The 27,770-nt window shown below is 31.6% G+C and overlaps 1 protein-coding gene across 2 annotated transcripts; it reads left to right on the top strand.

Moving 5' to 3' along the window:
• Nucleotides 1-709: 709 nt before the first annotated feature.
• LOC133318718 (uncharacterized) lies at nucleotides 710-27,770 on the top strand. Of its 2 annotated transcripts, XM_061526324.1 has the most exons (6): nucleotides 710-895; nucleotides 1,006-1,655; nucleotides 11,083-11,109; nucleotides 11,757-11,882; nucleotides 27,515-27,526; nucleotides 27,650-27,770. In XM_061526324.1, exons 1-6 carry the CDS (start codon nucleotides 754-756, stop codon nucleotides 27,668-27,670), a joined length of 978 nt encoding a protein of 325 aa, XP_061382308.1. In that variant the 5' UTR covers nucleotides 710-753; the 3' UTR covers nucleotides 27,671-27,770. The 2 variants fall into 2 exon arrangements, with proteins under 2 accessions (XP_061382308.1, XP_061382309.1); XM_061526325.1 differs by lacking the exons at nucleotides 11,757-11,882; nucleotides 27,515-27,526; nucleotides 27,650-27,770 and adding an exon at nucleotides 11,442-11,574.

Below are 27,770 nucleotides of genomic sequence, written 5' to 3' on the forward strand. Positions count from 1 at the left end.
TTTATGGATAAGATCATTTAAAATAATAAACCTACGTAGATAATATTATTGTTGGTCTTAACTACAAGTACTACTTTAATACCAACAAAAAAAATCTGAATCAAGTAACTTAACCATACATATTTTAATTAAAAAAAAAAACATATTTTTTTACTGTTACCATGATTAAACAATAATAATTTAACAACGTCACTATGTTCATTGAATATTTCCTTTTATAAAAGACGTCTGATCCCTCAGAACCACAATTCATATTTTTAAAATATATATATTTTTAAGTTTAAAATTTATTTCATTATAATGTTTTCAACTATAAGCTTTGTAACATATTCTAATAACTCCATTAAAAATCGCAAAAAAGACATTAAAGTCCCTCAAAAGTTGATCTTTTTTGCCACAATCATTGAAATAATCTCAAAAATGTGTTACAACATAATTCTCTAGGGATTTTAATTAATTAAATAACGTTTTGTTTTAGCATGAACAAATGATTATTAGAATCTTTAGAATAACTTATAACAATTAGGGATATTATATGAAAAATTCAATGAATAATCACAATTTATTAATTTAAAGAACGGAAATGATATTTTTTAGTTATCTTGACAATAATGGTTTGTTTTTGTTCATTAGATACATAACTTTGTGTCAATCAGACAGTCGAATAACTAAACGCCGAAACGATGTTTTGACTTTTGACGTAGGTAAACGTTAACAATTTTACAGAAAGTTTTTATTTGTTTTCTATGATTCATGAAAACTAGAAAAATGTCCCATCCAGCAGAATTAAGTTTTGACGAAATACTTAAGTTTATGCTAGCAAATAATGGAAAAGTTACAAACCATGAGTTAGTGAAACATTTCAAAGTGTTTTTAATGAATCCGGACATGAGAGGTAAGTTGTTGAAACTTGAAAACATTACTAGGTTATCGAATTTTATGATGAGAAATATTGGGATCATTGTGGTAATTAGAATATCACTGTAAATTTATTGAATATTTCAGATGAAGCCCGAAACACTTTTAAAAAGCATGTTAATGCTTTAGCCATAATTAAAAACCAAAACAATGAGAAGTGGTTAATTTTAAAAAAGAAATATTTAAATAATCCTGTCAAACAAAATGAGGAGGTTGTGGAATCAAAAATTACTGAATTGCCTGTGGTACCAAATGTATCTAACATGGAAACAGAATCTGTTCCTCAGTCAACATATAAGCATGCACCACCATTACAACTTAACCAAGATTTCAATATCTTAGCAAATATTATACAAGACTCATCAGCAGCTGCAACACCAACACAAGCATCAGAAATACCCTTAGAAATTCCAGTCAGTGAAAGCAAAGAGTCTTTGACAGCTGTGGAGGAAACCCCACCCAAAGTTCATCCACGAAGAAAATCTTCTGATAAAATTTTAGCGGAGAAAAGATCAAGTGTTGCTAGCCTAAATTTAGGGTCTCGTTCATCGATACCAAGTCAAGACCTCTCAGAATTAAGTGAGAAGTCCACCTTAACGTTATCATCTTCTAGAAGTGAAAGTATGTTAATTGACCATGAACAAAAAATATCTGTTAAAGAAAGGAAGCAAATGTTTAACAGAATGGCATCGGAGAGTGATGTTCTCAAGACGCAAAAATTGAGCTTTAATAATTCGGTAAGTTTATAATTAATGTTCTTTTAAATAGTCTTAGCTGTTTAAATTGCATGTTGTTATTATTTTGAATATATTACTTCTAAAACAGTCATAGAGTACTGTGTCTATAATTGAAGAACTATTAAAACACATTGAATCTAATAAGATAGTAGTTCTTTTTATTCTTTTTCATAAATCGGATCTTTCTCAAAAATATTTGGTGTTAAGTCCAGACCATATTTTCTGCAAATAAAACTATTTATAATTACAAAACTGTACTATGATATGTATAGAAACATAGTACAAAACACTCTTGTTTATGTCATAACTATATAAATATGTAGGTCATAATTATTAATTTGATGATTATTCCGTCATCTCTTGAATGGTTGTAATCAGGTATTAGTAATTTATTTCATTTCACTATGTTTTTAACTAATTAGTTAATAATTATTAACAAGCCCTTTTAACTTAACTTGTAATGTATATTAATATTCAAAGTAAACTATTTTTTAGCTGTTTTAATATTTTAAGGAAATGAATGAAAAAGTAATTCATAAGTTTACAAAACAAAACGTTTATGAATACTTTGTCTATCATTCACATTATTAGGTTATGTCTGGTTATAATATAATTAGTTTAATTAAATCCTGTATTGTATGTATCGAGGACCACATTATAAAAATATATAGTGCTCATAAATTTTTTTAATCTATAATGGACTGCAACTGAGCTTAACCGGCTTTGGTCTCAAAGTAACATTGGTCTTAATATGAATCCTTTAATTGTGTATAGTTTTGCAGGTGGCTCGGTACAGGGTCTATCTAGGTAGACTTGTGCGCGTCCCACACTTAATGAAAACAACCTTTGAATTGTCAAAAAATGTGTTGATCGGAAACTAAGAGTAAATTGAATTGCAATGAATCATCACGTAACATTTGATCTAATGGATTTGTGGATGATGTATTTATATAATATGCACATCCTATGATCTGGTCTTTGATATATTGGCCTTATTGAGCAAGCGAGGAGGTCCATAGTGCATTTAAGTGGCCTCGCCAATGGGCCGTAATTCCTTATCGAGGGTTATATTATTATATATAAAAATCTAAATTCATTTAATAAAAATATACACCATAATGTAAGGTACTTGACCATAATTAATTGATTATTTCCAGTTTCATATTGGATAAAAAATTCATGTTGTTCGACAAATAACAATACTCATATTGAGAAATTTTCCCCGAATTACTTATAATATAAGTGGCGAAAAGTCAGTGTAGTATTGTACTATTTATTTTAAATAATGCCATGTATTTTTAATTCATTTTTTTATAAAAAAGAAATGTAGCTTATGGTCATTGGCTTTTCTCTATATAAAGTTTGAGTCCATTAAACTCGTGAAGCCGACTTAATTTTCTGAAAAAAGGATATAAAAATTTCGCTTTACATGTTTGTATTCTGATGTTGATAGGACAGTGATTGAGAATTTTCTTGGAATATAGGGTGTGTGATATATTTTTAAAATTAAGAAATTAAATAACCAGAAAAAACGTATTTTTAAATATTCCTTTGACTTCCAAAACCCCAGGCAGGTGGAAATAAATAATGTTACCATTTTAAAGAAATATGTTACCATTTTCAAGAGTAAGATATATGAAAAAACATATATACAATACCCCCCCGGTTTATAGTTGATGAGATATTCTTTTACAAAGTTGAGAAAAAACAATGAAATGAAAAAGAATTCAACGACGTTATACGACATATTTGTATACATTTACACATAAAATCGTTTTTCACTTTCTAATTGATAAACATAATGTTGTTTTAAAATGATTTTACAATACAGACAAATTGAAGTGGTTGACATTCACAAAGTGACAAATATTTCACGGTTTGTTAAAATGTAAACATTCGACCCGTCTGTGAACCAGCTTGTGTATGGTTTTTATTCTACTAGCCCACTATAATATTAACCGGCCATAATATAAATTAATATAGAAAAAATATATATTACTATATTTTGTTGTATTATATTATCAAAAACAATTTTGTTATTGATTTTCCTCCCACTTACTTGCTGTCTGAGTTATGTCGAGACAAGTATTCAACCCTCAGCCAATTTTAATTGAAGTCTGTCGGGTGTGAACCAGCGTACACATTTCCTCATACAAACCTACATCCTTTAGTGGGCTATATGCATCTTGAACTACTACTATAAATGCTGCCATCGCTGTGGTTTTGCGAACGTGGGCATCTAAACCATTTATTCTATTTTATATCCCCTTCAGTTTCTACCGCCTCATAACCAATGACTGTTTTGTTAACTTTCCATAAAACCTCTTAAGATTAATAAATTTAAATTTATATGTTCTTTACTTTATATATTTAGTTTTTTTTTTGAATATGACATTAGAATTTAATTAATTGAAATAATGTAACTTATGACTTACGTGACCGTTGTTGCTATAACGTTTCTTTTATAGATTACTGCCATGTGATCAAACCTATTGGAGGGGATCATTTTGACCCTGTTGTAGGACAGTATCAATTTAACTGACATTCAAGTTTTTGTATATTTATGGGATTTAAAATTTTATTTCGTCTGCCAATGATCACGGTTGTAAAGTAATGGAAAGGCCGCGTTCAATATAATACAATAAATGGCTTTCTATATCCGAAAACCCTAATTTTATTTAAATGTTAACTCGCCAGAATCTTTCTGATCATTACGTATCAATTTAAGGTATCTATGTCCAATATAGTTTCAAGAGTATACATTTCCGACTCATAGGAAATTTATTGTTACATCTCAGTAAATATTAATAAACTGCACGTCTGTAATAATGCATATGCCGTAGCGTAGAAGAATATCTTGTCTTTCATTAAAATTTTCACTTATTGTCAAATGAAAGAATTTCAAATAGTCATTCGATGTATGTATTTCTAATTTTCTTTGAATAAACCTGTTTTTATAAGTGAGTAGTATGCTTAATTTAATATTGCCAGACGGTTATTATTTTTAATGATTAACGTAGTTCTTGTTAAAGCTATAGTATTGTTAAATTTCAAAAGAGTAATTTTAGATGTAGATTTTCTTACGAACATTATTTATCTACCTGCGATGGAGCCTTCGAACAGAGTTTAGAGGAAAGTCTTTCGTTGTAACATTTTTTCGCCGAGTTACTTTATAAAAGATTTTTATCGAGTAAGAAGCTTATCATTTTCTGCTCTAGATAAAATAATAACACCATAGGAGTTTACTGTTGAAGCTAGTCTTCCAAGGATTTTTTAATTCTTTCAACATCTAATTAATTGTGGCGACTTTGACGAAGTCCTTGTACCCTTTTTCTTTATTTAGGATCAACATATTTAAGTTATTTTCAACTATAACTTTCTTATATTATTATAACATTTGTAATGTAATATTATAGACACTTATAATAAGTAAGTTTGTAGGCATTGCATTGAAAAGGCTGAAGCCGTATAAAAAATAGCTACATTGTTTACCTGACATATTTATTATCATAAAGTTTTCATCATTTAAGCGCACGTCAACTTTCCTGAAGATCACTTTTGTAAAATACGTCGAAAAATAAATCATCAAGAAATTGAAATGTTGTAGCTACACTAAGGAGCAGAAGTGTCTGTGTGAAGGTAGTCGAACTTGTAGGCTTGGAAATTTATATTTTGTGGAAAATTCATACTAAATTAAAAAAATTTAATGTCCATGAAAACTCAAATTTATAGACCATATCGATTGAAACACATCAATATAAGTTTTTATGTCTCTATAACTTTATATCGTTGTCAAAAACGATATAAGGGCGTATATTGAATTTGATATAGTTTGGTATAAAATCCTATTGATTTTCTTTTAATATTAAAAAAAGATCCTGAATAGTCTCATAATGTCGTCATAATGATTTTCTTTGCTTTGACTTCGCGAAGATTTTTTCATAACAAGCATCTCCAAAAGAACAATTAAATGAATAACTTTCATTATGTACATATAAAAATATTTATTATTTTTACAAAAATTCGCAATTATATTAAAATGCAATGTAGGTTACTTGCTTTTATTTACATTTAATGACAGCAGCAGTAACATATTAGTATCGCTGAGTTTTTATTCTGTTTCTCTTTTTAAGACTTTTCTACTCTTCAAAGGTTGCTAATAGCTTCACATCTTCAACATAAATACTCTAATACACGTTTCTGGTTTACTTTTCGTTTCTTTCGTGTTAATAAAAACAAAATATAAATGTATATCTTTACTCATCCTCGTATTAATATATCATCATTAATTCTAAATGATGGACCCATTCAAATAGAATCATTATATAAACTAATGCTCCTTAAACCAACAATTTCTTAAAGATGTTCAACTAATTGTTATATAATTGGAGGGCTTGTTATTTACTCAGTTAATTATCGAGTACGGCAATTATAATTTTGGGGACTTGTCCATCACCTGTTTAGCCGGCTGGTCACCAACTTAGCCGGCTGTCAAATGATCTGATTGTATAAATAAATACCTTGTTTTTTATATAATGACGATAATTAAAAATCATTATTTTAACAACTTCAAAAAGAAACAAAATATATTACCTAATATCTGTGTGTCTGTTTGTCTTTTATTTCGTGCCATGGCTCTTTAAATAATTTTTCAAAATTTTCAGCGGGAAATATAGTGAATGATATTTATTCAAATTAACCAACAATTCTTCAGTCATATACCAAATTCATTTTACATTAGTCAATAGCTTACAGTAAAAATAAAGTTTAAACAATCAATTAAACGACTTTACTTTTAAATATATTCATGTTGTAATTCTAAAAACTTTGTCGTTTATACCAGAGCCTGAGATACTTTTGCCATTTAAAAGGTCTGAGAATCATTAAATGGATTAGTTTTGCAAAAATGTATCAATTTTTATTGAAAATTTCTTACATTAAATGTAAGTAATTTTTTAACAAGATCAAAATTAACTTGTAACGGATCGACGCGTATAATCTATAATTACAATATAATACCATAATTTTTTCTCGATGACACTGTTGTTTCACATTTTGACCGTCTATAAACATTCGATTATAAAGATTGTATCTTATAAATATTTAATATTCAGGTTAAGCAACTGCAAAGGGCGATTGTAAATTATTAAAATAAAACTATGAATATCGTTATATAGCCCGATAAAACACTTTTGAATAATAAAATGTTAGTCGCGGGTTGGGTAAACGTTGCGTCGGCTTTCGTCGTCACCTGGCGCGGCTAATTGAATTGTAAAACCTTCGTCATGACCCTTTGGCGGTCAAAATGACGTGAATTTGATTACTATCGACAGGTTACTTTAGGTAATAGTCACAGGATATCACAAATTTTAACTTAACCCCTTATTCATAACCCCTAAAGCATGAAAACAAAACTGATTTATATCAAAATCAAAATATTACTTATTCACAAGACATTAAGCTATCACATAAGCCGCTAAATGAACATAACTATACCCAACGGTCACATAAAAAAATAACCAAAGAGGGATTTTCATTGCAAAATAAAAATATATTTAATAAATAATTTGGCCTCTCACAAACGGCACAACCCCAACGACCTTACCGGCTTACAGCGAACAACATAGCTCCTAATGACAAATATTAGGTCGCATCGCGCACGCGGTACGCCTCCAGCCGCCTAATGGACTTTACAATTGCTTTATACCATTCGCTGCTGTATCCTATTAAGAGCATGAGAGCTCACATTAAACTCGATGTTTAAACATATTTATGTTATAATCAACTCTGAATTCAAATATTAATCATTTAATATTTATTACAAATGAAAATATTGAAACGGATTGTCGATGTGAGTTTGGCCATAAATAAATCAATGTCGGTAAACAGGTTCTCTATAACAATTAGTGTAGCACTTACAAGCTCTCAAACAAGATTGACACGAGTTTCTGTATATCGAAATACAATTAGTTGTGTGACACGGAAGTTAATAAATTATAAAGGAACAATCCGCTTCTCACTAATATGCCACATTGCCACCCAACCGAGCGGGATCCTGGCACATAAATCAAAACTGAAATAGACCGACGACGTTCGTTTCCGCTCTTCAATCGGAATACACTCAAAAAATTAATCTACAAAGATTTTATGAAAGTGCAGTCCCTTTTCAACGCTGCTATAAAAGGATACTTTAAGTTCGAAGAGCTTAAACGTTAATTTTTTCCGCTTCCTTTGAATGAGGGTCGATTACGTCGACCTCAATCTTATTTTATAGAATGTAATACCGTAATTGCCATTCATGAGATTGTTTATTAAATTTTCACAAAATTAATAGGTTGTTCTGATAATGCTGGTAATGCAGGTGTTTTAGCGTCGAAAGCGGATAGTTGTTTTAATTTTGGCGTCGATTAAGGTCCCGAGTGATCGTCACGCAACGTTGCCTATTAGGAGTCGACATCAGTATCGTTATTCATGATGCATGCTGTATTAAATACACCTCGTGACCTGTGGATTGTCCCTACATAATAGCTGTCGTGTAACTTTGTCGCACGTGTGTCGTTAATGGTTTAAAAAAGATGTCCGTGCGTTGACCGCATTCGACCTTAAGGGTTTGTCACTTAAACTTTTATTAGAATTTTGCTTGCGGGTTTCCGCATACAATTCAAAACATTTCGACCTTTTTGTAGTTTATTTGTGATTTACTTGAAGATTTTAAGTACTAATATAATTGAAGTCCCATATCTGACTGCTTTCATTGAATTTTGTTATAACACCTATTATCAAATATTCTTTCCGGTTTGTGTGTTAGCGACATTTACGACGTTTCCTCTCTTATATATACTAGGTATGAAATTATCGGTATATTATCTATCAACTCAATATGTAATTTATACATAAATAAATTTAAGAACTTAAATGACACACTAAATAATTTTCACCAAAAGTCCCAACATAAGTTATAATATTTTGTAATAATGTATAATAGTTTATATACCATTAAGTAATGTTTTTTACTAAGGAATACTTTACCTTTGAATATGTTTAGGTAAACAATACTCTATATTGGCTATCTAATCGTGTACCTCAGTAGTAATGCTTAAGTAGATAGTTTAATCTTTCACTTTTCAGGTTTAGAGCTTCTGCTAAATAAGTGCTAAACGTGAATTTCATTCTGTTTTAGTGGCTAAGCACTTAGTAAACTTTTTATTACCGTCATCTCATCCGATGTTTAATTTTAAATCTGCCAATGTTCCATTAAATGTTTAATATGTTTCTTAGAAGCAATAGAAACATCGTGAAGTTGTTCTTAAAATAAAATTATTATGTTACATAACAGTATTTATACGATTTGTTTTATTCTCATTGTTAAAGTAAGAATTTAAAAAAAAATCTTAAAACGTTTTGCCGTGTACGTAACAGTTCTTTTGTTAATTACAAACCGTTATATTCAATAAGCTGTTGGTCATAAATCTATCAAGAAGTTGGCAAAAATAAGCTTTATATAGCGTCTGAACAAACTCATACTAGTTATTATGCACGATGGGAGAGATAAGCGACCACGGTTCGCTGCCGCCAGGAAAATATGACCGATTTCATTGTTCTCGCCATTCGCCTCTCAAAATCACTTGCAGCCATCAACAGTACAACAATTAACGAGCCTTGTCGATGAAATAGGAACGGAATTAGCCTCTATTGAGAGATAAGCACGCATAATACGTGAAACAATTGAAATTTAGCATTGGACCCGGGAAAGCAAAAACGTTGAGTCAGTGATGTAGATGATTAGAAAGGTATTGTCTTGTGGACGAAAAATAGCGATCCTTTCAGATAAGATGTCATTGTAAGTTCTTTAATACTTTTTATCTATAATGGCTCATGTAAAACATATAAGAAGAGTTCTTGTTTTTCATAGATTGTCATTTGTTATTCACAGTTAATGTTTGTCTAGCGTTATCTTATTTTTAATCATCACGCTTGTGTTAAGTTAAAATGATAAGAATCACTACGTATACCTGCGACAAATTTTCTTTGTGATTAACCCAATTAGCTAAAAGTATCGGAAGTATAACGGATCACATGATCATAAACTTAATAAAATTTTGCGATTGTGTATATAAGAAAGAATTTTAGGAAATTTGAAATAATTCTAAAATGCCGTAAATACTTCCCTCAAAGAATCGAAAGCCATAAATCCCGTAAACAAATTTCCAACGGCGACAAGTCGACTATTATAATGAGTGGGTATATGGTATAGCTTCGCACACCGAGAGGCGCCATGCTGAGTCGCACGCGGGGCTCTCGGCGACGAGCTGGCGTCGTCAATGCGAGGTAACATCGTAAATAAGTCACTCCCTGAACCGATCTCTTTTATACTTTCTATGTACTAATACTGTTTAATTATGACCGCTAGCACATTTGTAACTGCTGCAGCTGCAAAATAATGTAATAAAAAGTCTATTTGTAATTTACTCCTATATATGCAGGCGAAACCATGTAAAGATAATCGTTCTATAATCTCTATATCAAATATCTTTTTTTAAGGTCTTATTTATTTCCATCTTTGTCCATGCAATGAAAGAATGTATATTTTATAATAAAACAAATTGAGCACGTTTGCATTTAATTAAAACTACGATTAACTTATATTATGATCATAAATATAAGAACAAAATAGTTTTGAAATATCAGCAGATATTATAGATTCGCATTGAAGAGTCCGTTCATTGATTATTTTTGTAATATAACCTTGATAATGACGTAGATCATATATATAGGAAAAATTAATGTGAATCATAATTGTCGTTATCGCAGAACCCAAAAAACCGTCCGTACAAACTTAATCTTCTTATTAAATCAAGCACATCACATTAAGGATGTTATCCTGTCAATATTGAAGTCCCTAACAGTGAAGCCAATAGTGTAGGCATAAATATGTAACGACAGGTGGTAAGGTGGTCATGCTGAGCAACGCACGCCCAAATCTTCATCAGTAAGTGAAGTATAATCAACAGAAATACAAGCAAAAATCTCTCTAAACCTCTTCTGTTAAGGTCTCATATTTAAAATTTCGTAACTTGTGAGTTAAGTTCCTACAGCCACGTCATCAATCGCAACGCAAGCCTGAAGACGGGAGAATTCGAATTTATCGACCATTAATTCAAAATATTATTTTCACAATATAAGTACTCATTTATTAATTTTGAAATATTAGGTTCCGATTAATTTATTTGTGTCGTTATGATATTTATTATGTATGTAAATATCGTCTTTATTTATAAAACTAATCCTTTGTTTTCAGCGCTGCGAGTTTATTTCTTTGGACCGTATGAATTGAAATATTAATAAATAATAACGAGCATATGTTGGAATGTTTGATACTTTAAGTATATAATTTTGAAAATAATTATGTTTTTTTGTATTGTTACAGAGTGTTGACGAAGAAGACAGAGCGTCGGTAAGTTAAAAAACTTATCTTGAATTTAATTATGGTTCCTGAGAAAATAAATTTAAAATGTACGAAGAAGTAATGGACATGTGATTTGGCAAAAAAGATCAATAAAATCTTCTGATAATACGCTACTCTTATGAATGCAACTACAAATATAGAATAATCAATCATATTTTAATATATTTAATAGGGCGTGCTATAGATAATTATTTATAAGTATCTAATAATTATATATACACATATATTTTCTTTCGAAATAAGACGTACGACTTATATATTTGCTTATTAATAATGATTAAGTTGATTGTATAATATTTTTTTTTTATCATTACATGCAGCACAACATATTTCAAAACAAGTTTCTGGGGCGTAAAATAAATAGTGAACATTAGTGTTACATTCGTGTAAAAATGTACGAGCACATAATTTCAGTTAAAAAATAACTTCAAATTAATTACTCCAAGACACGCTACGATCGAATACACCTTAATGTTTTATAATGTAGAGTTGCATAAAACTTGCAGTTGTTCTCCCCAAAAGTGCGATTTCATTCATCAATAAAAAGGTGATTCGGGAAACTACGCGAGAAGCGTGAAATTAATTTAACGTTTTTAATCAAAGTTAAATCTAAGTGCACTATTTGCCATTCACAGCTTGAACAAAAGGAAACGGATCCATTGGATTCCAAGCAGAAACAGTGGATCATATGCGCTGCGAGGGGCGAGTACCATTCTCTTGCCAAAATGTGCAAAGAGAACGCCAAATTAGTTCGTACAAAGGTAAGTTACTGCTCTTATGTAAAAAAAAAAACGAATACAAAAATAGACGCCCTCCAAATGTAAACAACTAAAACGCATGTCAAACACAATCCAATTATCAAAACACACAAGTAGCTAAATATTGCGAAAGTGAACGAGCTTTATAAAAAAAAAGTGACGAACGGGAACGGATGTAGGTCCCGTCCCGTTTTTAGGCGTTAGTTAGAGCACATGTCTAAAAGGTGTGCGTCTAATTGGGTCTATAGTTGCCTCGGCGCCGGGCCCCCACCGCATATCTTGACATATCTATGTCCCTTGTTTTGTTTTACGACCTCTCGGACCATTTTTTTTTCATCTATTGTTCTTGAGCGCACTTGATATATAGTTTTACCAACAAATTTTGCATTTTTAATTTTTACATTTTGCGGTATTAAAGTTTAACTAGTTACAATGATTTAGAAGGCGTAAACTGAATTGGTTAGAATATTTATAAATGATCCAATATTATTTTGCCATCGAATTTAACAATAAAATAGTATTATCTCTTCAAACAGTATTATCTCTTCTGTTTAAACGTATGAAGTTCTTAATTGTATGTTTTTCTGGAACTCCATTATCGATTCTCATGTTATAATTTACTTTTCTTTAGGTCTTCATTTAAGCGTTTAGTTCTAAATACGGGTACATTACTTTTATTGTATAAGCTATAAAAACTGTAATGATAGCCCTCTTTTATTGATTCGTTGTAAATCAAGCCTCGACGCAATTGGATTTGAATTTTATTGGCATCCTCTCTTGGATATGTGAATAGTTGTTAAGTGAACTTAATGAGAGAACGGAGATTTTTACGTTTTGGTATTTCAAACAAATTGCAAATTACTATTTAAATTAGCTATCTGTGAAAACCACTTTTATCACGAACGTAAAAACTAAAGTTATTCGCATCTCTTGTAATCGTATATATAATTTCTTGATTCGTCTATGATTGTTGAGTATATTATCATCATTACATACATTTAACGTATGTGTTCGTCGAGTTTAAATCCGTTAATTATGAACCACATTATTTCAAATTTGTCTCCAATTAGTCCGTCACTGGGCCAATCGGTTATAACATCTGCTTTGAAATTTCGAGTGGTTGTTTTCATTTTCTCCGTTCCTACTAATAAAGCAACGTAAATATTGTCAGACAGTGTGTAACATGTGTTAGCCACTGAACCGAGCTGGTTGACATTTGTCGTCTCTCTACTAAAAAACACTTTGATGCTTATTTTCGTATTTGCCGGTCTCGATGATGGAATTATCGATTTATGGAAACGCCTTTATGTTTTGTTTTATATGATCAGTTTGTACGTTGGAAATTATACTTAAATGTGTCATCGTTGCTTCCTATCTAAAGAGGTTGGGTGTTTATTAATCGTCCGGGACCGCCTGGTGGCCGGTCGTTTCCGACTCTTTGGAATTTTATAAATTATCAATGCTCATTCCCGTTGACTTAATGATTATTCTTTTTGTGCGATATTACTGGCTCCCGATTGAATTAAATGGTTGCTTGTGATTTCTTTGATTTTTTATATATTTTATAATTTGAATGTGTAGAAGAAATTGAATATTATTATGTACATTTTAGAAAACATTTAGATTTGAACAGAATTTTAGTTTTTTAATATTAAAAAAATAAAAGACCTATCTCTTCACCATATGAATTATCATACACTTTCATTATGAAAACATAAAATCGTTACTACTTTCAGTAATTACACTGTACAGACAATAAAATAATATGTTTTTATTTAAACCTTCTTTATTCGTTTTTGATATAAAACCTAATAGTTATATGCCTAGAACATAAGCTCTCAATATGACTAATTTTATAGACATATAAAATATCACTTTATGATATTAAACATATTTTCTAGTTTAAGAAATTAAAATAAAATAAAATGACTAATATCTAACATTTTGTTCTATCTGTGACTAGACAGGGAGATATAAAAAGTAACCAATAACAAAACATATCAGTTAACATTGATTACCTGAATAGAATGGAATGTTAAATTTATCCATCCTAGATAAGAATTGCGATTTTTTTCTCTAACTCGAGATCCCAAATCTTAGAAACAAAACATTCTCATATTACAAATAAGATAAGGCAAGATAATAGTGTATTTTTTTTGCTTGAGTCTGATAATCACTGGTTCGGTTTTTATAGTCGCGGACTTTAAAACGAATACGATACTGTTTGATTTGTGAATGCTCAGCTTTATTCCTGTTATATAATTATTCCTTAACGGCCCTGTAATTGCGTTGATAAAGTTTTGTTTAGTCAATAAATCGGGCTTTGTTATTATTGATGATTTACGACGTCTTGGAAAACGTTGACGAAAATATCTTACGCAAAAAAAATAATATAAAATGGATGGTTTTATTTTTTTTAATTGTTGATCGGTAGTTGGAACATCTTTTCGCAAGCTTTTATTGTTATATCAAAACGTTTTTGAATAACTTTTTTAAATTATTATAATATGTAATTTTAATTCAGTTCGATAACATAATAATCGACTATTTGAAAATATATTTTCGTATCAATAAGTTTTGTAAATAATTTCACCATAAAACCTTCCATTAATATTGAATCTCGCCAAATACGCCTCTTTTATGATTACCGATAGCCGTATCTGTTTTCATGGTAAAAACAATTTATTAAAGGCTCCAAGTTTTGCATTCGTTCATGATGGCTTAACTTTTTGGATGGTAATGAGGTAATAAAATAAAAGGTAGGAAAATTTACTATTAAAAATTTCATTAAAATATCTCAGAATGTATATGTATATATATATGTAAATAGGTATTTCAGCGATTATATCATATACTTGTGTCTCTGATTATATCTTTAAAAGTAGCAAGTGTCATATCCGACAAATTATGTTCTACAAATAGATCTTAAAAGAGAATATGGAAAAAAAAACTTTATCTCCTTCTTCGTGAAGTTAAAACGTTTCAACTGAGATTATTCCTCAAAGGGCTTGATCGAAAATATAAACATCAAATTGCTATATTCAAAACTCACAATTTTGTTTAAAGATATATTTTAAATACGTATTGACATCACATAGAATGAATTTAATGATGAATAATCTATTTGTCGCAAGAGATGCCGAATATCAAAACACATACTTGCACATTCCTCCCACATTTTGTTTAGAAAACCTCTTTTTTGCTTCTTCGCTGTTGGACAAAGAACATTAAATTTATTTTCAATATTTATTAATTTACATAACAATAATACTTTAGTAAATTCGGTTGAAGTTTATTTTTACAAGTGTAAGTGACCTCGTTTTAAGATCAATCTTGTTTTATAATCATCAGTTATACAACCTGATAATGTAAAATTTTTATTACTATTCCGTATGCAAAACCAAAAATATATTTATAATCATTCTAAGATACATTATTGAATATATATAATTCAATCGTTACGTAGATGTACAATAAAATGTATTTGCATCGTTTTTACCTCAGTGAGATTAACACAGAAGTATAAAGTTTATTATTGACTGTTCTTACACTTTTAGGTATCGAAACTAATTAATTTAATAGCGGTGAAGGGTTTATAGTAAATTTTATAGCGGTCTAAACAAATATTAAAATTATGTATAAAATCTTTATAATTCATGCAAAATTTTATGGATGCTAACTTAAAAAAATAAATATTCCAGCTGCCATTGAATCCACGAACTCAACAGCCCAATTAGTCTTCAAACCAAGCCGTATATAAATTCCATTTCGCTCGTTTTTACACACATGGCTTCGCATAGACGCCAGGGATTACATTTCAAAGTAAAAAATATTACCAAACATTCGTCTAAGATTTCGGTTGCACGCGCTATTAACGCGCAGTCGACGGGGATAGTCGTTGCGGAAAGCAATTTAAACGTTGATTTATCCCAGTGCGAGACATCGGGTTCCGTTGACGTCTCTTAGTCTAATTAAGACTGATCTTACCTAATGATTTATAAGTTATGAGATTTACGTGCAATTTATTTAACCAATTATGACTAAAATATTCAGCTCTGGCTAATTATTTATTGATGCCACCATCGCGTTTCTTGAAACATCAAAACAATAGGTCCCAGTGATGTAGGTCTTTTGTTACGGTCCCTTATTACTCTGTTAAGTGAAGCACGACCTGAACTTTTGCTGTATTGTTGTCTTTTTTGTCCCTTTGAATGGGTGTGCTAACTTCTCAGATGTGTCGACCCGGCGCCAACTCGCTGCAATTCGAGATCCTCCGCCGCGCCTCATTTGACCCATCCGTTAAAGGCACGTCAATGTTTATGCCCTCAACACAAGAACCTACAAATAATAAATGCCATTATACTCTTTTAGACGCGTCATCCATCATGAGTTTTGTATCTTGACACAAAATGGACGGATAAACTGTAGGACAGTATTTATGTTAACTTACAATAATAATCATATTGTTTCCCTTTATTAAATAAATTTTTAATTAAAATTAGGAAACGTAATACTGTTTTTGACAAGCGATAATGAACAAATTATGTACTGTTAGTATAACAATCCAACCAGATTGTATACCCGTTTAAACGGGGGGTCTTAGAACATGGTCTAGGAGCATAGGATAAGGCACTTGCTCGATTGCAAGTCACTCCCACAATAAGTGATTTCCAACACAGTGACGGTGCGTTATTGTAATGATTGTTTGTTTAGTGGATCTACCTTACTCGTGTATCGACCTAATAATATATGCCGTTTTGTTTTTATACAGACGTTTTATTGTACAGTTCATGGGTGTGTGATGTTAGCCACGATCAAATTTAAAAAGAGACAGGTTAGCGTTGCTTTATAATTTGGTTCTGGCGCCACGAGTGAGGTGTTGGCAGTGACCGAATGAAACTTATTTATTGGTCGGTATTGTTGCTTTTATTATGACCACTTAATAGTCCTCGGTCCATGTTCTTGTATAGTGTTCCGGTCCTAATACTATTTGTATTTTTTTTATGTGGGCTTTACGACATTCAGTTTTAAAATCAGTTCTCAGTAAATTTGGATTAGTCATTACATTTGTTTCTAAATCTTGCTAAAGTCAATACGAGTTTTATGACTGAAATATCGAAAGAAGAATAAATACATGGTTAGTGATAACGGATTCTCAATAAGCTAAAGGTAATTAATTAAGACAAATCTAGATGTCAGTATCGTTTTCAGTATCGCTTTTTTTCATCGAAACTTTTCCATTAACAAAAAGAGCAACATTTACCGTGGGATTTATGTTCTTTGCGAAGGGATTGCATGTGGGTGTAAGTCTGGCCTTTGCTGCTTGTTTGTTTGTCACATCGGAATGGCGAATAAATACACATCGTACTGACCTTTAGCGATCCGAACAACAATTTTTATATACGCTGCTTTATATTTATTATCATCTAGTTTTGTTATATATTGTTTGTTGGTTTTTAAAGAGAGTCTTGTATTATGATAGCAATATAGATCTTGGTCTGTTATTGCACAACACGAAAGCTTGCTGATTTAAATTCAGCAAGAAAGGGATAATAAGGGTGGGACGAACCGTCAGTCAAACGATTGTTGAGTTTGCATGACAAACTACCAACATTCTAACCTTAAAGAATGGGGTCGCGGTTTAATCTTTGTATTTATAGTATAAGCGACGGTCAGATCAGTTTGACTGCCTAATTTTTAAACATAAATTTTTTGAAATCAATATATATCAATAGCTATATATATAGATAATATGTGTATATTAATGACACGTATTTTTATTTTGAAACATCAAATGATCCTTGCAATTTCTAAAATACTCTAATAAAATAGCTCAAACACTTGATTACGATAGCAATACCTAGTCTAAATGTTAAACGGCTAAGCGTTGTCGGTAACAAGACATCAATAATCCTCATTTGCATATCTTGACGATATCCTACTTGTTATGTAACTATGACTATAAATGATTAACATTATATTAATTTAAGATATTATCCGTTATATAACAATAAAAAAACATGTCCAATTATTTATTCTACAAAATGCTTAAGAGATATCAAGAGGACCAGATAATTTAGGTGTACAGTTTTCGTTCAGTAAAATCGTACATCAGATGCACTTTAAAGGGGATGAGGAAAACCTTACCCGGCACATTAATTAACCAGCATCCTACATACATAGCCCATTGGTGGCAAGAGAGTAGATTTACGACTCATTCCGACCATCTATCCGATAAACTAATTGCATCGGGCTATTGTTTCAAAACAAGTATAGACCAGGCCTTTGATTGTCCCGGATTGTTTGCGAAATCTTTATCATGATCGATGATGCCAATATCAAATTATGATTCGTCTTCATATATCTATTAATATTGATTATATGTTTGTTTTCAAAACAAACAAATATTAGGTGTTTCACAATAGAGGCATATTTGAGTTTTTTTTTCCTAAACTCAAAAAACGTCTGGATTAAATATCGGGATTAAATTTTTTTTAATGTAATATTTCAATTGATTAATATATATATATATATATATATTTATATGTGTGTGTAATGTGTATGTATAAGTGCAAATATATTTTCGATAACTAATTACTATCCATTACTATATCTTTATACAAAGTACAATAAAAAAATGTTGTTATGTAGAAGTGTTGTGATTTCAAATAGTTTTATTTATATTTTTGGAAATAACGTATAAAGCTTTCCTATATATGTATTTATTTCATAGATTGCATACTGGTTGTCGCATCGCCCGGCGGCGTACAGAGGCAGGCCCGAGGGCTATCGGGAACAGCCCGCGTTTCGATGTTACCCCCACATATTTCACTTGAATTTTCACAGAAAACGTACTTTATTGTTATATAACTCGAAATATATTTTTATATTAATTCGTAAATTATTTAAACCCGGTACATTATTTACTTGTATGTACTTTTTTTTTGCTACATCGCCTGGTAATCCTCTACGAATGGCTTAGGCGTCACAACGTCTGATTTCACTTTCATCTTGATCTTTATTCATGATTTGGGTGGTAAAGTCAAAGACAAAAATAATTATAACCGCAAACGGCAACAGACCGAGACTCCGCTAAGCCACTACAATTCGTTTGCGGCGGCAATGAGCGGCTTGTAAATCAAAGGGATTCTAACATAATTAAGCTCATAATTAATGTAAAGAGTCCTTTATTTATAGGCCCGTTCATTCTTAAAATTGCCCTCGTTGTGATAAGACGCCCCTCAGGAATGATTAACACATGTTACAGCTCAATGTCAGATAATGGAAAATAAAAACTGCTTCGGGACGTCGCTATAAACAAATAGAAGATATTTGATTTAATAAAACAATAAAACTATAGAGAGACGTAATAAAATATGAGTAAGATTCATAAAAATTATCACCGAGAGTTATGTTTCCTTTAATATCATAATCAGAACGTCGCTGTGAGACAGGAAGCGAATGCGTTATAAAAGCGAACACAGCGCTACGCTGATTTACAACCGGCTCGTCAAATATTTTTTCGTAAGCTCGGTAATGACACGGCCGCCGTCTCGTGTCTCATCCAAGCCCCATACGTCAAAACGGTCTGAATTATGTGCGCCACCGCGGGTAGACTCCCTATTAATTTGTTTATATTATAGACGCTCACTTGCGCAGTCAATCACGATTGTCGTCGAGCGTCCGATATACGATTTGTTTTAGAAAGATCTTAACCGTGTTTCAGTTATTTCTGTACAATCGAAGCTTTTAAATTTAGTGTCACCGCAACTCTCCCGAGACGCTCTAAACATTTGTCTCGAAATATTTATCGTCGCGGCACGCCGAGTATATCATCCGGCCGGTATTGTGGCAATCGATCAGAAGCCACGCGGGCCGAGCTAAATTGATTATTTATTCAAGCTTAGTTAAATCTTTAGAAGCGTTCGCGTTATTTGTAGACTAAATAGACAGGAAATTGTTAAGAGCGTATTAAAATCGTAATTGTGTTACCCGGGAACGTGTCGATGTCTCGCATGTTTCATGTATGAAGAATGTTCACAATCAACGAAATTATAAAAGAAACTTTTTAGCGTATTATCTCATTGCTTACTATTTGAATTTGAGTCGTTCTGATGTATTAACATACTAAATAAAGCACTCAGAACTTAATAACAATATCCGACTTTAGTTTGCTCGTCTACATTATTAAAGGAACAATAGGAAGCTCATCGGGACAATAGTCCACAGTAATGAGCGTCGGCGGCTTCCCAACTAGATTATAACGATCGTTTTACACATAAAACGTTACATGCCGGTAACGGAGATCAACCGGCCTTTGTAATTATATAACGTACTCGAAGATACTTGTGTGTACGAGAGGGCGCCTCATGACCTCCCGAGGCAAACAGGGACGAACACGCCACTCGCCTGGAAATATAAAACATGTTCATTATTTTAAGGCTAATTGGCAAAGGACGCTTGCAGCGAAGTAGGTGCGAGCCCGCCCACGGCTGTACCAAATTCGCGGTATAACGGCCTCATTACTGTATAAATGCGGGAGTACGTATAGACACCGTTTGTGCATTAAGCAAGAATATATGGATCTATATGTGTATTAGCGGTAATGTATTGTGGTCGTGATACATCTGATATGTTTCCGATTGTAATTCAGGCGAAATGATAAGATTTGAGATCGCTTTCATATTTTATGTGACTGGAATTATTACATCGGTTTGTTGTAAAGATCAATATGATATATTTGATAAAGTCGTACTTCATCGGTTAATTGCTTAATTAAGTTCCCGAACCACTGTCCCAAGTTTTGTTTTTTATAATGATACAATATTAGCACTTATGTGGTTGTATACACATAAAATTTAAAAGTATTTATAACTAAAAATATGAAACTTATAAGATATTCCTTTATATAAACAACCTTATTAATTTCTTTATTACTCGATCGCTTTAAATTTATAATAATTGTAAAAAGAAATCAAAGGTTTCAAAAAACTCTCAATGGTTGTTATCATTAACCTCAACCGAAATATAAGGGCAACTTCAGAAGAGCTATTCCTTTTTGATGATTTTGCCTTAGGCGTGTAAGTTATCGTCAAAACTTTTATATTTTCAGATTGAGCGTTGTTTTACTGAAAAACTTCTCCATAGGATAAAATACAAAAGAAGTTTAGTCCAACCCTTGTGTTTGGATCTTTTTAATGTGAAACTTTTAATTAATTAAATTTTAAGGAACTGGAATTGTCTTAGAAATTTTGCCTCCAACAATAGCCGTAGCAAAAAAATACTTAAATAATATTTTCATCTGTATTATATCTATATTATATATATATATATATATATATATATATATATATGAAAATGAATGTATGAATGTACGAAACGCAAAGTAATAAACATCTGTTACTTTCCTATTCTTTGTTATAATCATAGTCATATTTGACATGCCGCTGTCATATCTTGACAAATATCAATTTGAATGTCATCTCGTCAATCAAATCATCGGCAGGCAATAATGGAATTTAGTTTGACCATCTTAGACGAGCTCGATTTGAATAGAGAAATTAAATAGAAACACATTGTTTATTATAAATACGTTTTGAAACATTCTTTAATAATGTCGATAGTTCACCGTGCAAGCAGGGGTTTTGCAAGCGAGGGGTTACGACCCTTCAGCGTTTTAGCTATTATCATACGGGCTTGTGGAAGTTTCATTTAATGTTTAACATTTTGAATGATTCTGCGATATAGTTAACGGCGCACCCAACTACACAATTATTATTTTCTACCTTTTTATTTTCTACGGACTGCAATCGTCACTAATGATTAATGGGTCCACAAATCAAACAACGTTAAATTAAGTTACAATGATTACGTTTTGCTGCTCAACGATTTCGTTAGTGGTATGATGCGCCGCGAACAGGAACAGATAGTTAATCACTATTCGCATCTCAGATGAAGTGCGCCTCCATTGTAATTAATTCGTGTGTTGATTTAAGCTTCATCACGAGATCGGGCGGAGATTCTCTACCTCTATATTGAATTTATCCCTCTCCAAATACTAACAATTAACGAGCCGAGGTGCCGCCGTGAAAACCTATTAAAGTAACCCGAGATAAGATCACATTTTTAGTACGAATGGGTTGGCCGCTGCATGAACAATATTCAGATGCCGCTACTCCTACATCTCATCTCGTTTATAATTTTTATATCTCCAATTGTTTCTAATTACGTTCCGATCGGACGTCCAATTCTATATTGAATGTAATTATTTTCGTGTTGTTTGATTTTGTTTGTAATTTGTTGTTTAATTGGCTTCTGATTATGAATGAAATATTTAAATTCGTTATATAGATAAACCGGTGGAGTTTATATTAATGACTAGTAATATTAAATATTATTCGATTTTCATATAAACATTTTATACTCAATTTTTAAAAAACGATGTGTTTCATCGTGACATTAAAATTTAAGACTAACAAGTAATGGGGAACAGATGAAATCAAAGGATCGCGTAAACTATTTCTTAGCAGCGATATCCGAGGCCATAAACACTGCACTGGGAGGTAGTCGGTCGAGTGACTAACTGCCTTGGGCCATATGTAATATACGACGACTGAATATAGTTTTTAATTAGGAACTGCCTACCGAAGCCTTTATTTGTTTAAACAAATGCGATATGATATGTTAACAATTATACCGAACCATTTGGTGTTTTATTTGCGGATCAAACGAGCCATCCGAATTAATGATTAGAGATTTATGTGTTGTTTTTATTTATTTTATTAACAAAATGGATGAGGCTTTGTTTTCAATATTAAATTAATTTTCTTTAAAATGTTTCGAAAGAATGAAATGCTTTAATTCGAAAATCTAATTATTTTAACTAAGTCTAACTAAAATTTATAATATACCTAAACAATGATCAAGGATGCAAAAAAGGACGCACCTTCAGGATAATTTATCATTATACATATATTATTGAACAGCAAATTACAGAGACAATAAAAAAATCAGGAAAAAACAAACTATGTTTGAAAACTGGCGAAATAAAAAGCGGTCTTGTCGCTTAGTGGTGATTTCTACGAGACAACCTAGAGCTCATATATTAGGATGAAGTAACTGTAGGTTTTAAAACAATTACGTGTTAAAACAATTACGTGTAAGCACCTAAATATTCCACGTAAAAATTTAAAATACTTATAACAGCTATAGAAAAAAAAAAAACCTAATCAATATTCCGGTTATTCCTTATCTTTTTTATATACACATAGTTTAAAATATATCGATACAGGTGTAATTGTAAATAAATATAGTAAATTAACAAACATATTTACTGACTATAATGGCATGGAGTAATTTATATAGATATAACTAATAATAAACAGTGTGCAATTTCTATATGCAATAAAAAAACGAGTTTTAAATACCACTAGGTTACATGTTATCGCTTTTTAAAAAGCGACAGCTAGGTTTTGCTAACTTTTAATTTTTATCTATCATTTCCAACCTCTATCTAAATAATAAAAGTCAGATCAGAAAAATAATCGCTGATTGTTTAAATCATGTTTGAAGATATGGATTGTTTCCCTTAAACATGTATTTGAATAAAAGATTTCAAACTTATTTATAACTTATAAATCGCTGTCGGACACGCCCGTTTCTTTATTATAGAAAGGCGTTTTTGTTGCTAGTCGCGACGATTCCTTGTCTTGTACGCCGAATCTTACAAAGATTTACTCTCAACCGCCACGGACGGGTACGGTGGCGCAATCAATTAATTAAATAAAATTAACTACAGATGGGGTAGACAGAAAGCTTTACAATTTTCTCCACTCCATTTTAACATAGTTCATTAGCATTACTTAATTATGTTCATTTGCCTTCTAAAGGTAACGGAACTATATTGTTCTATCATTTTATCCTAACCGATGTTAAGTTATTATATGATAACAGAGATTAATGATAGAACTGGCAACTTCGAATAAAGTTCTTTTGAAGATTTTAATGAGACCTTTGTTTACCAAAGTTCTGGTTTTAAGTAAATTGCCAAGTTTCGATGATATAACCAAGTAGTGGTTGACTTATTTTATAAATAATATGTTAGAAAATTACTGAGATATTGATTGAAAAAATTATATAACATTTTATTAATGGGATATAATTTTGCGAGTGGGCGGAATATTAGATTCAAGTAAATAATTATATTGATGAACTGTAATGTAGGCATTTTGGGGCCCATGGGAGGGAGCTTGTTTGCGCCGGCGCATGCGGTAGATTTCAATTATAGTGTCGCCGAAGTCGCTACCGCCATTGAATTGATGCGATGAATGCTCCGTTTTGCATAATGCCCGCCAGCTGTTTACAATAATCGATGATATGTTTTCAACTTTTCAATTTATTGATGTTCATTTTTGGCCACACAATTTATTTGTATCAATAATCGATTGGCTTCTGTTTTATTTTTTTTGATGATTTGAGTGTATATTTATGACGATTAACATTCTCTATAAATATTGTGAAACTAATTGATAGCTGTTTTTGTTTATAGTAATATAAAATCTGATTTGACAATAGAAAATTGAAGTCACTTTTAAGGCCATATAGTAATCTGCTTGATTCTCATTTGGAATGACTTTCCAGTTGTCTTGTAGAACACATCCGCATAATTATCATCAAAACGACCATTTCAAGGGAATATAAAATAAATCAGTGAAACAAAAGCGTACACTTATTGTTACACTGATTTGTAACCTGTTACTTTTTGTGTAACCTGAATGCAATGACTCTAAACATCTGATGGCTCGGCTAAGCGACAGGACTTGAACAGTTTTTCACGGACAGACATAAGTGCATTTGCGTGTCGGCGCTTCGGCGCGGCGGGTCTCGTCCGAGTCAATGGGTGCTTTATTTATATACCAAGTAATTAACGATAGTAAAAAGATGTATGTGATTTATTATGTAGAAATACATATATAATTCTAGATTTCGTCTTAAGACATAAAAGTTTTGTTATACGATGTTATAATATACGATAAATTTTATCTGCTCATAGCATGATAACAGTAATATCTATTAAGATACCATGCGATTTTCTAAATTTGTTGATTATGTCACGATTGAATTGATTTCATGTTAAGTCTAATTACTTATTTGTGTCTGGTTAAGAACGTAAGTATTTACGACGTTGTAGACAGATGTGTGAGTTAGAAGCGTCAATCAAAGCGTAATGCCAACTCTCAGCTTGCAGGATGCTTTACTGCATTTTGTCATATAAATCTTCTTTCGAGTTTGTCCACAGACACCTAATTTATAACGACATAAACTACTTAAAGCGTTTCGTATCTCTTTCTTCGAAAAAATCTATAAATTAATATTTGTTTTAATTATAATATTCACAAATAATGGATTTATTATTGAGATACTGTTTTATTAATAATAAATGACAATAATAAAATGTGAACAATATATGTAAATAATGTGACATAAGCACTTGTTTATTGTACGACTGTTTATTTTTTGAACGGGCAACAAGCTTTAACATCGATTTATTGCAAAATGCTTACAATCTAATAAAATGTCAGCGAACACAAAACTACAAAATCATGTGTAAATTCAAATCGGATAAATAACGTGACTATTCCAAAATGTGTGAGGTATAAAATCAACTAAAGCCAAGCAGATATATTGGACTGTAACTATATTATTAATGCAAACAAATAGAATTGCGAGAGAACGAAACGAAAATTGAACGTAGCGTTGATAAAATAAGAGAATTTAGGAGTAGAACGTGAGGAATGAGACATCGGCGCAAGAGTGCAGAGGCGTTGGAGCAGCTGACACCTGTCATCATGCAATTTATTAACCGCTCCGAAATAACAGAGTCAGTGAACGTTCAAACAAAATGAAGAGACAACGCTCTATTAACGACACATCCTTGGGGTGAGACGCTAACAGGCATGCAATTAAATTCACAATGTTTAGTAGTCGTCCTCACAGAAAAAAAATATACTCTCTTGAATCCGAACCTACCGAACGTAATTATGAGCGTTTAGTGCATAATTAACGACTATCGGTTTACGATGGCCGGTGTACTGTTCTCATGCATGTACTTTATGTACGGCTGATGTATTTTCATCGATGCATTTGTTCGATTCAAATCAGACGATAATGCTACCATTTTGATAAAGTCAATGTTAACAAGATAGAATAATGATATGTTATTTGTCAAGTCTTTGATGTATGAACTACTTTCGGACGGAACACGGGAAGAGAGGATAGTGTGTATCGAGTTCGCTTCGTTTTGATGCAGTGCTCAAGCGCTTAATATCTGTCGACGAATGTTTGCGTCACCGCGTGCAGTGCTTTCGATAATAAATTACCCCTTATTTTAGAAATCCCCATTCACCACGCTCATATCCATACGAAAGTATCATTTACACGGGCGACACACATTACTCGTAACGACATTCGATGACTAATTATTTACTGTTCCGCGCTTTTATGATTGAGATTAATTGCTACGGGTAACTTTTAGTTATTTTTTTTATTTTCATCAATTAAATAATTTTACAGCGATGTTTTGACTTGAGTATTTATAACTCTTAATTTTTTGACATCCTGATTTATCTTGCTCGAGGAAATAAATGGGCTTTTTAACAAGATTTCCCCGATAAAACGTTATTCCTAACATCGCCTGGCTTTAACAAAGGCAATAACATGGCCACATAGATTTATTGAATGTGAATTATCGCTGCGAAGGCGGGCATTGCTGGCAGTCATTACCCCCATCTTTGTACACGCATGGGTTCAGCACTGATGAGATTATTAAAGCAATAACGATCGGGGAAATTGGCCGAGCGACCGCTGAGGAAGCTACGCGAACACCTATTACAGGCATTACATATTTCATACAATCCACCGTCGATTATGGGTGTATTAAAACCCTTTACAGTTCAGCCATGGGAATGTACGGCGACTTTTATCTACGTTTTTTCCCGTGTAGTAGGTGATTCGGCGAGCATAGTACATTATGATATGGAGCTAATGGTTAATTCGTATTTTGCTCTCTTTTCGTTCAGCAAAATAAATTGCCAATGTACATGCTGTTCAAGCAGGGATTCGCTACACCCTTCTTGCTTATTTTTTTTGTACAATGTGTGTTTTGTTCAACGCAAGCAATTTTTTTTTGATGATTTGTTGACACTCATTCATTTCTGTTTTCTCGTGGTGAAGCAAAATATCGATTATAAACTTGAGTTTTATGCAACACATGTACATAATTCTATAATAGCACTTAATTCTATTTAATATCCGCAATACTTGTAATCGACTTTCGTTGGAAACGGTAAAAGTTTCGTTATTTTTAATTTTAAAGTACTGAAACTTACTGTGTCAGATTTTCTGAAATCAAATTAGATACAAAAAATTAAAATCTTTTATTGTAGATTAGGCTTAAAAGACAAATAAATAAACGAACAGACATATCTACTTTCAAGTTTTTATACAAGCTTTCTTTTTATATAAATTCCTCATTACTATACCTAGTTATTAAGTTTAACATTGTGCATATTGAAAATTAATGATGTTCCTTAAAATAAATATTAGATTATTAAATGAATCATTTTATTTTGTTCCAGGATCCCTTCACGGTAAGTGCGGCATGGAAAATGATTTCTAAAAATTATTTATGACACTACTTTATAAATATACAGCTATATAACTATGTTTTTTCTATTCCATATATTTTGGTGGGTGCGTTCTATTGACTCCAGGGTGTAAGTATTACTATTTAAATAATATGATATTATTTTGTTACAAACCTTTACACAGACTATACATAATAAACATACATATATATTTTTATTTCGGTACTATATCAACACGGGGATTAAC

This window comes from Danaus plexippus, chromosome Z (genome assembly GCF_018135715.1).
Source record: "Danaus plexippus chromosome Z, MEX_DaPlex, whole genome shotgun sequence".
NCBI classification, from domain to species: Eukaryota; Metazoa; Arthropoda; class Insecta; order Lepidoptera; family Nymphalidae; genus Danaus; species Danaus plexippus.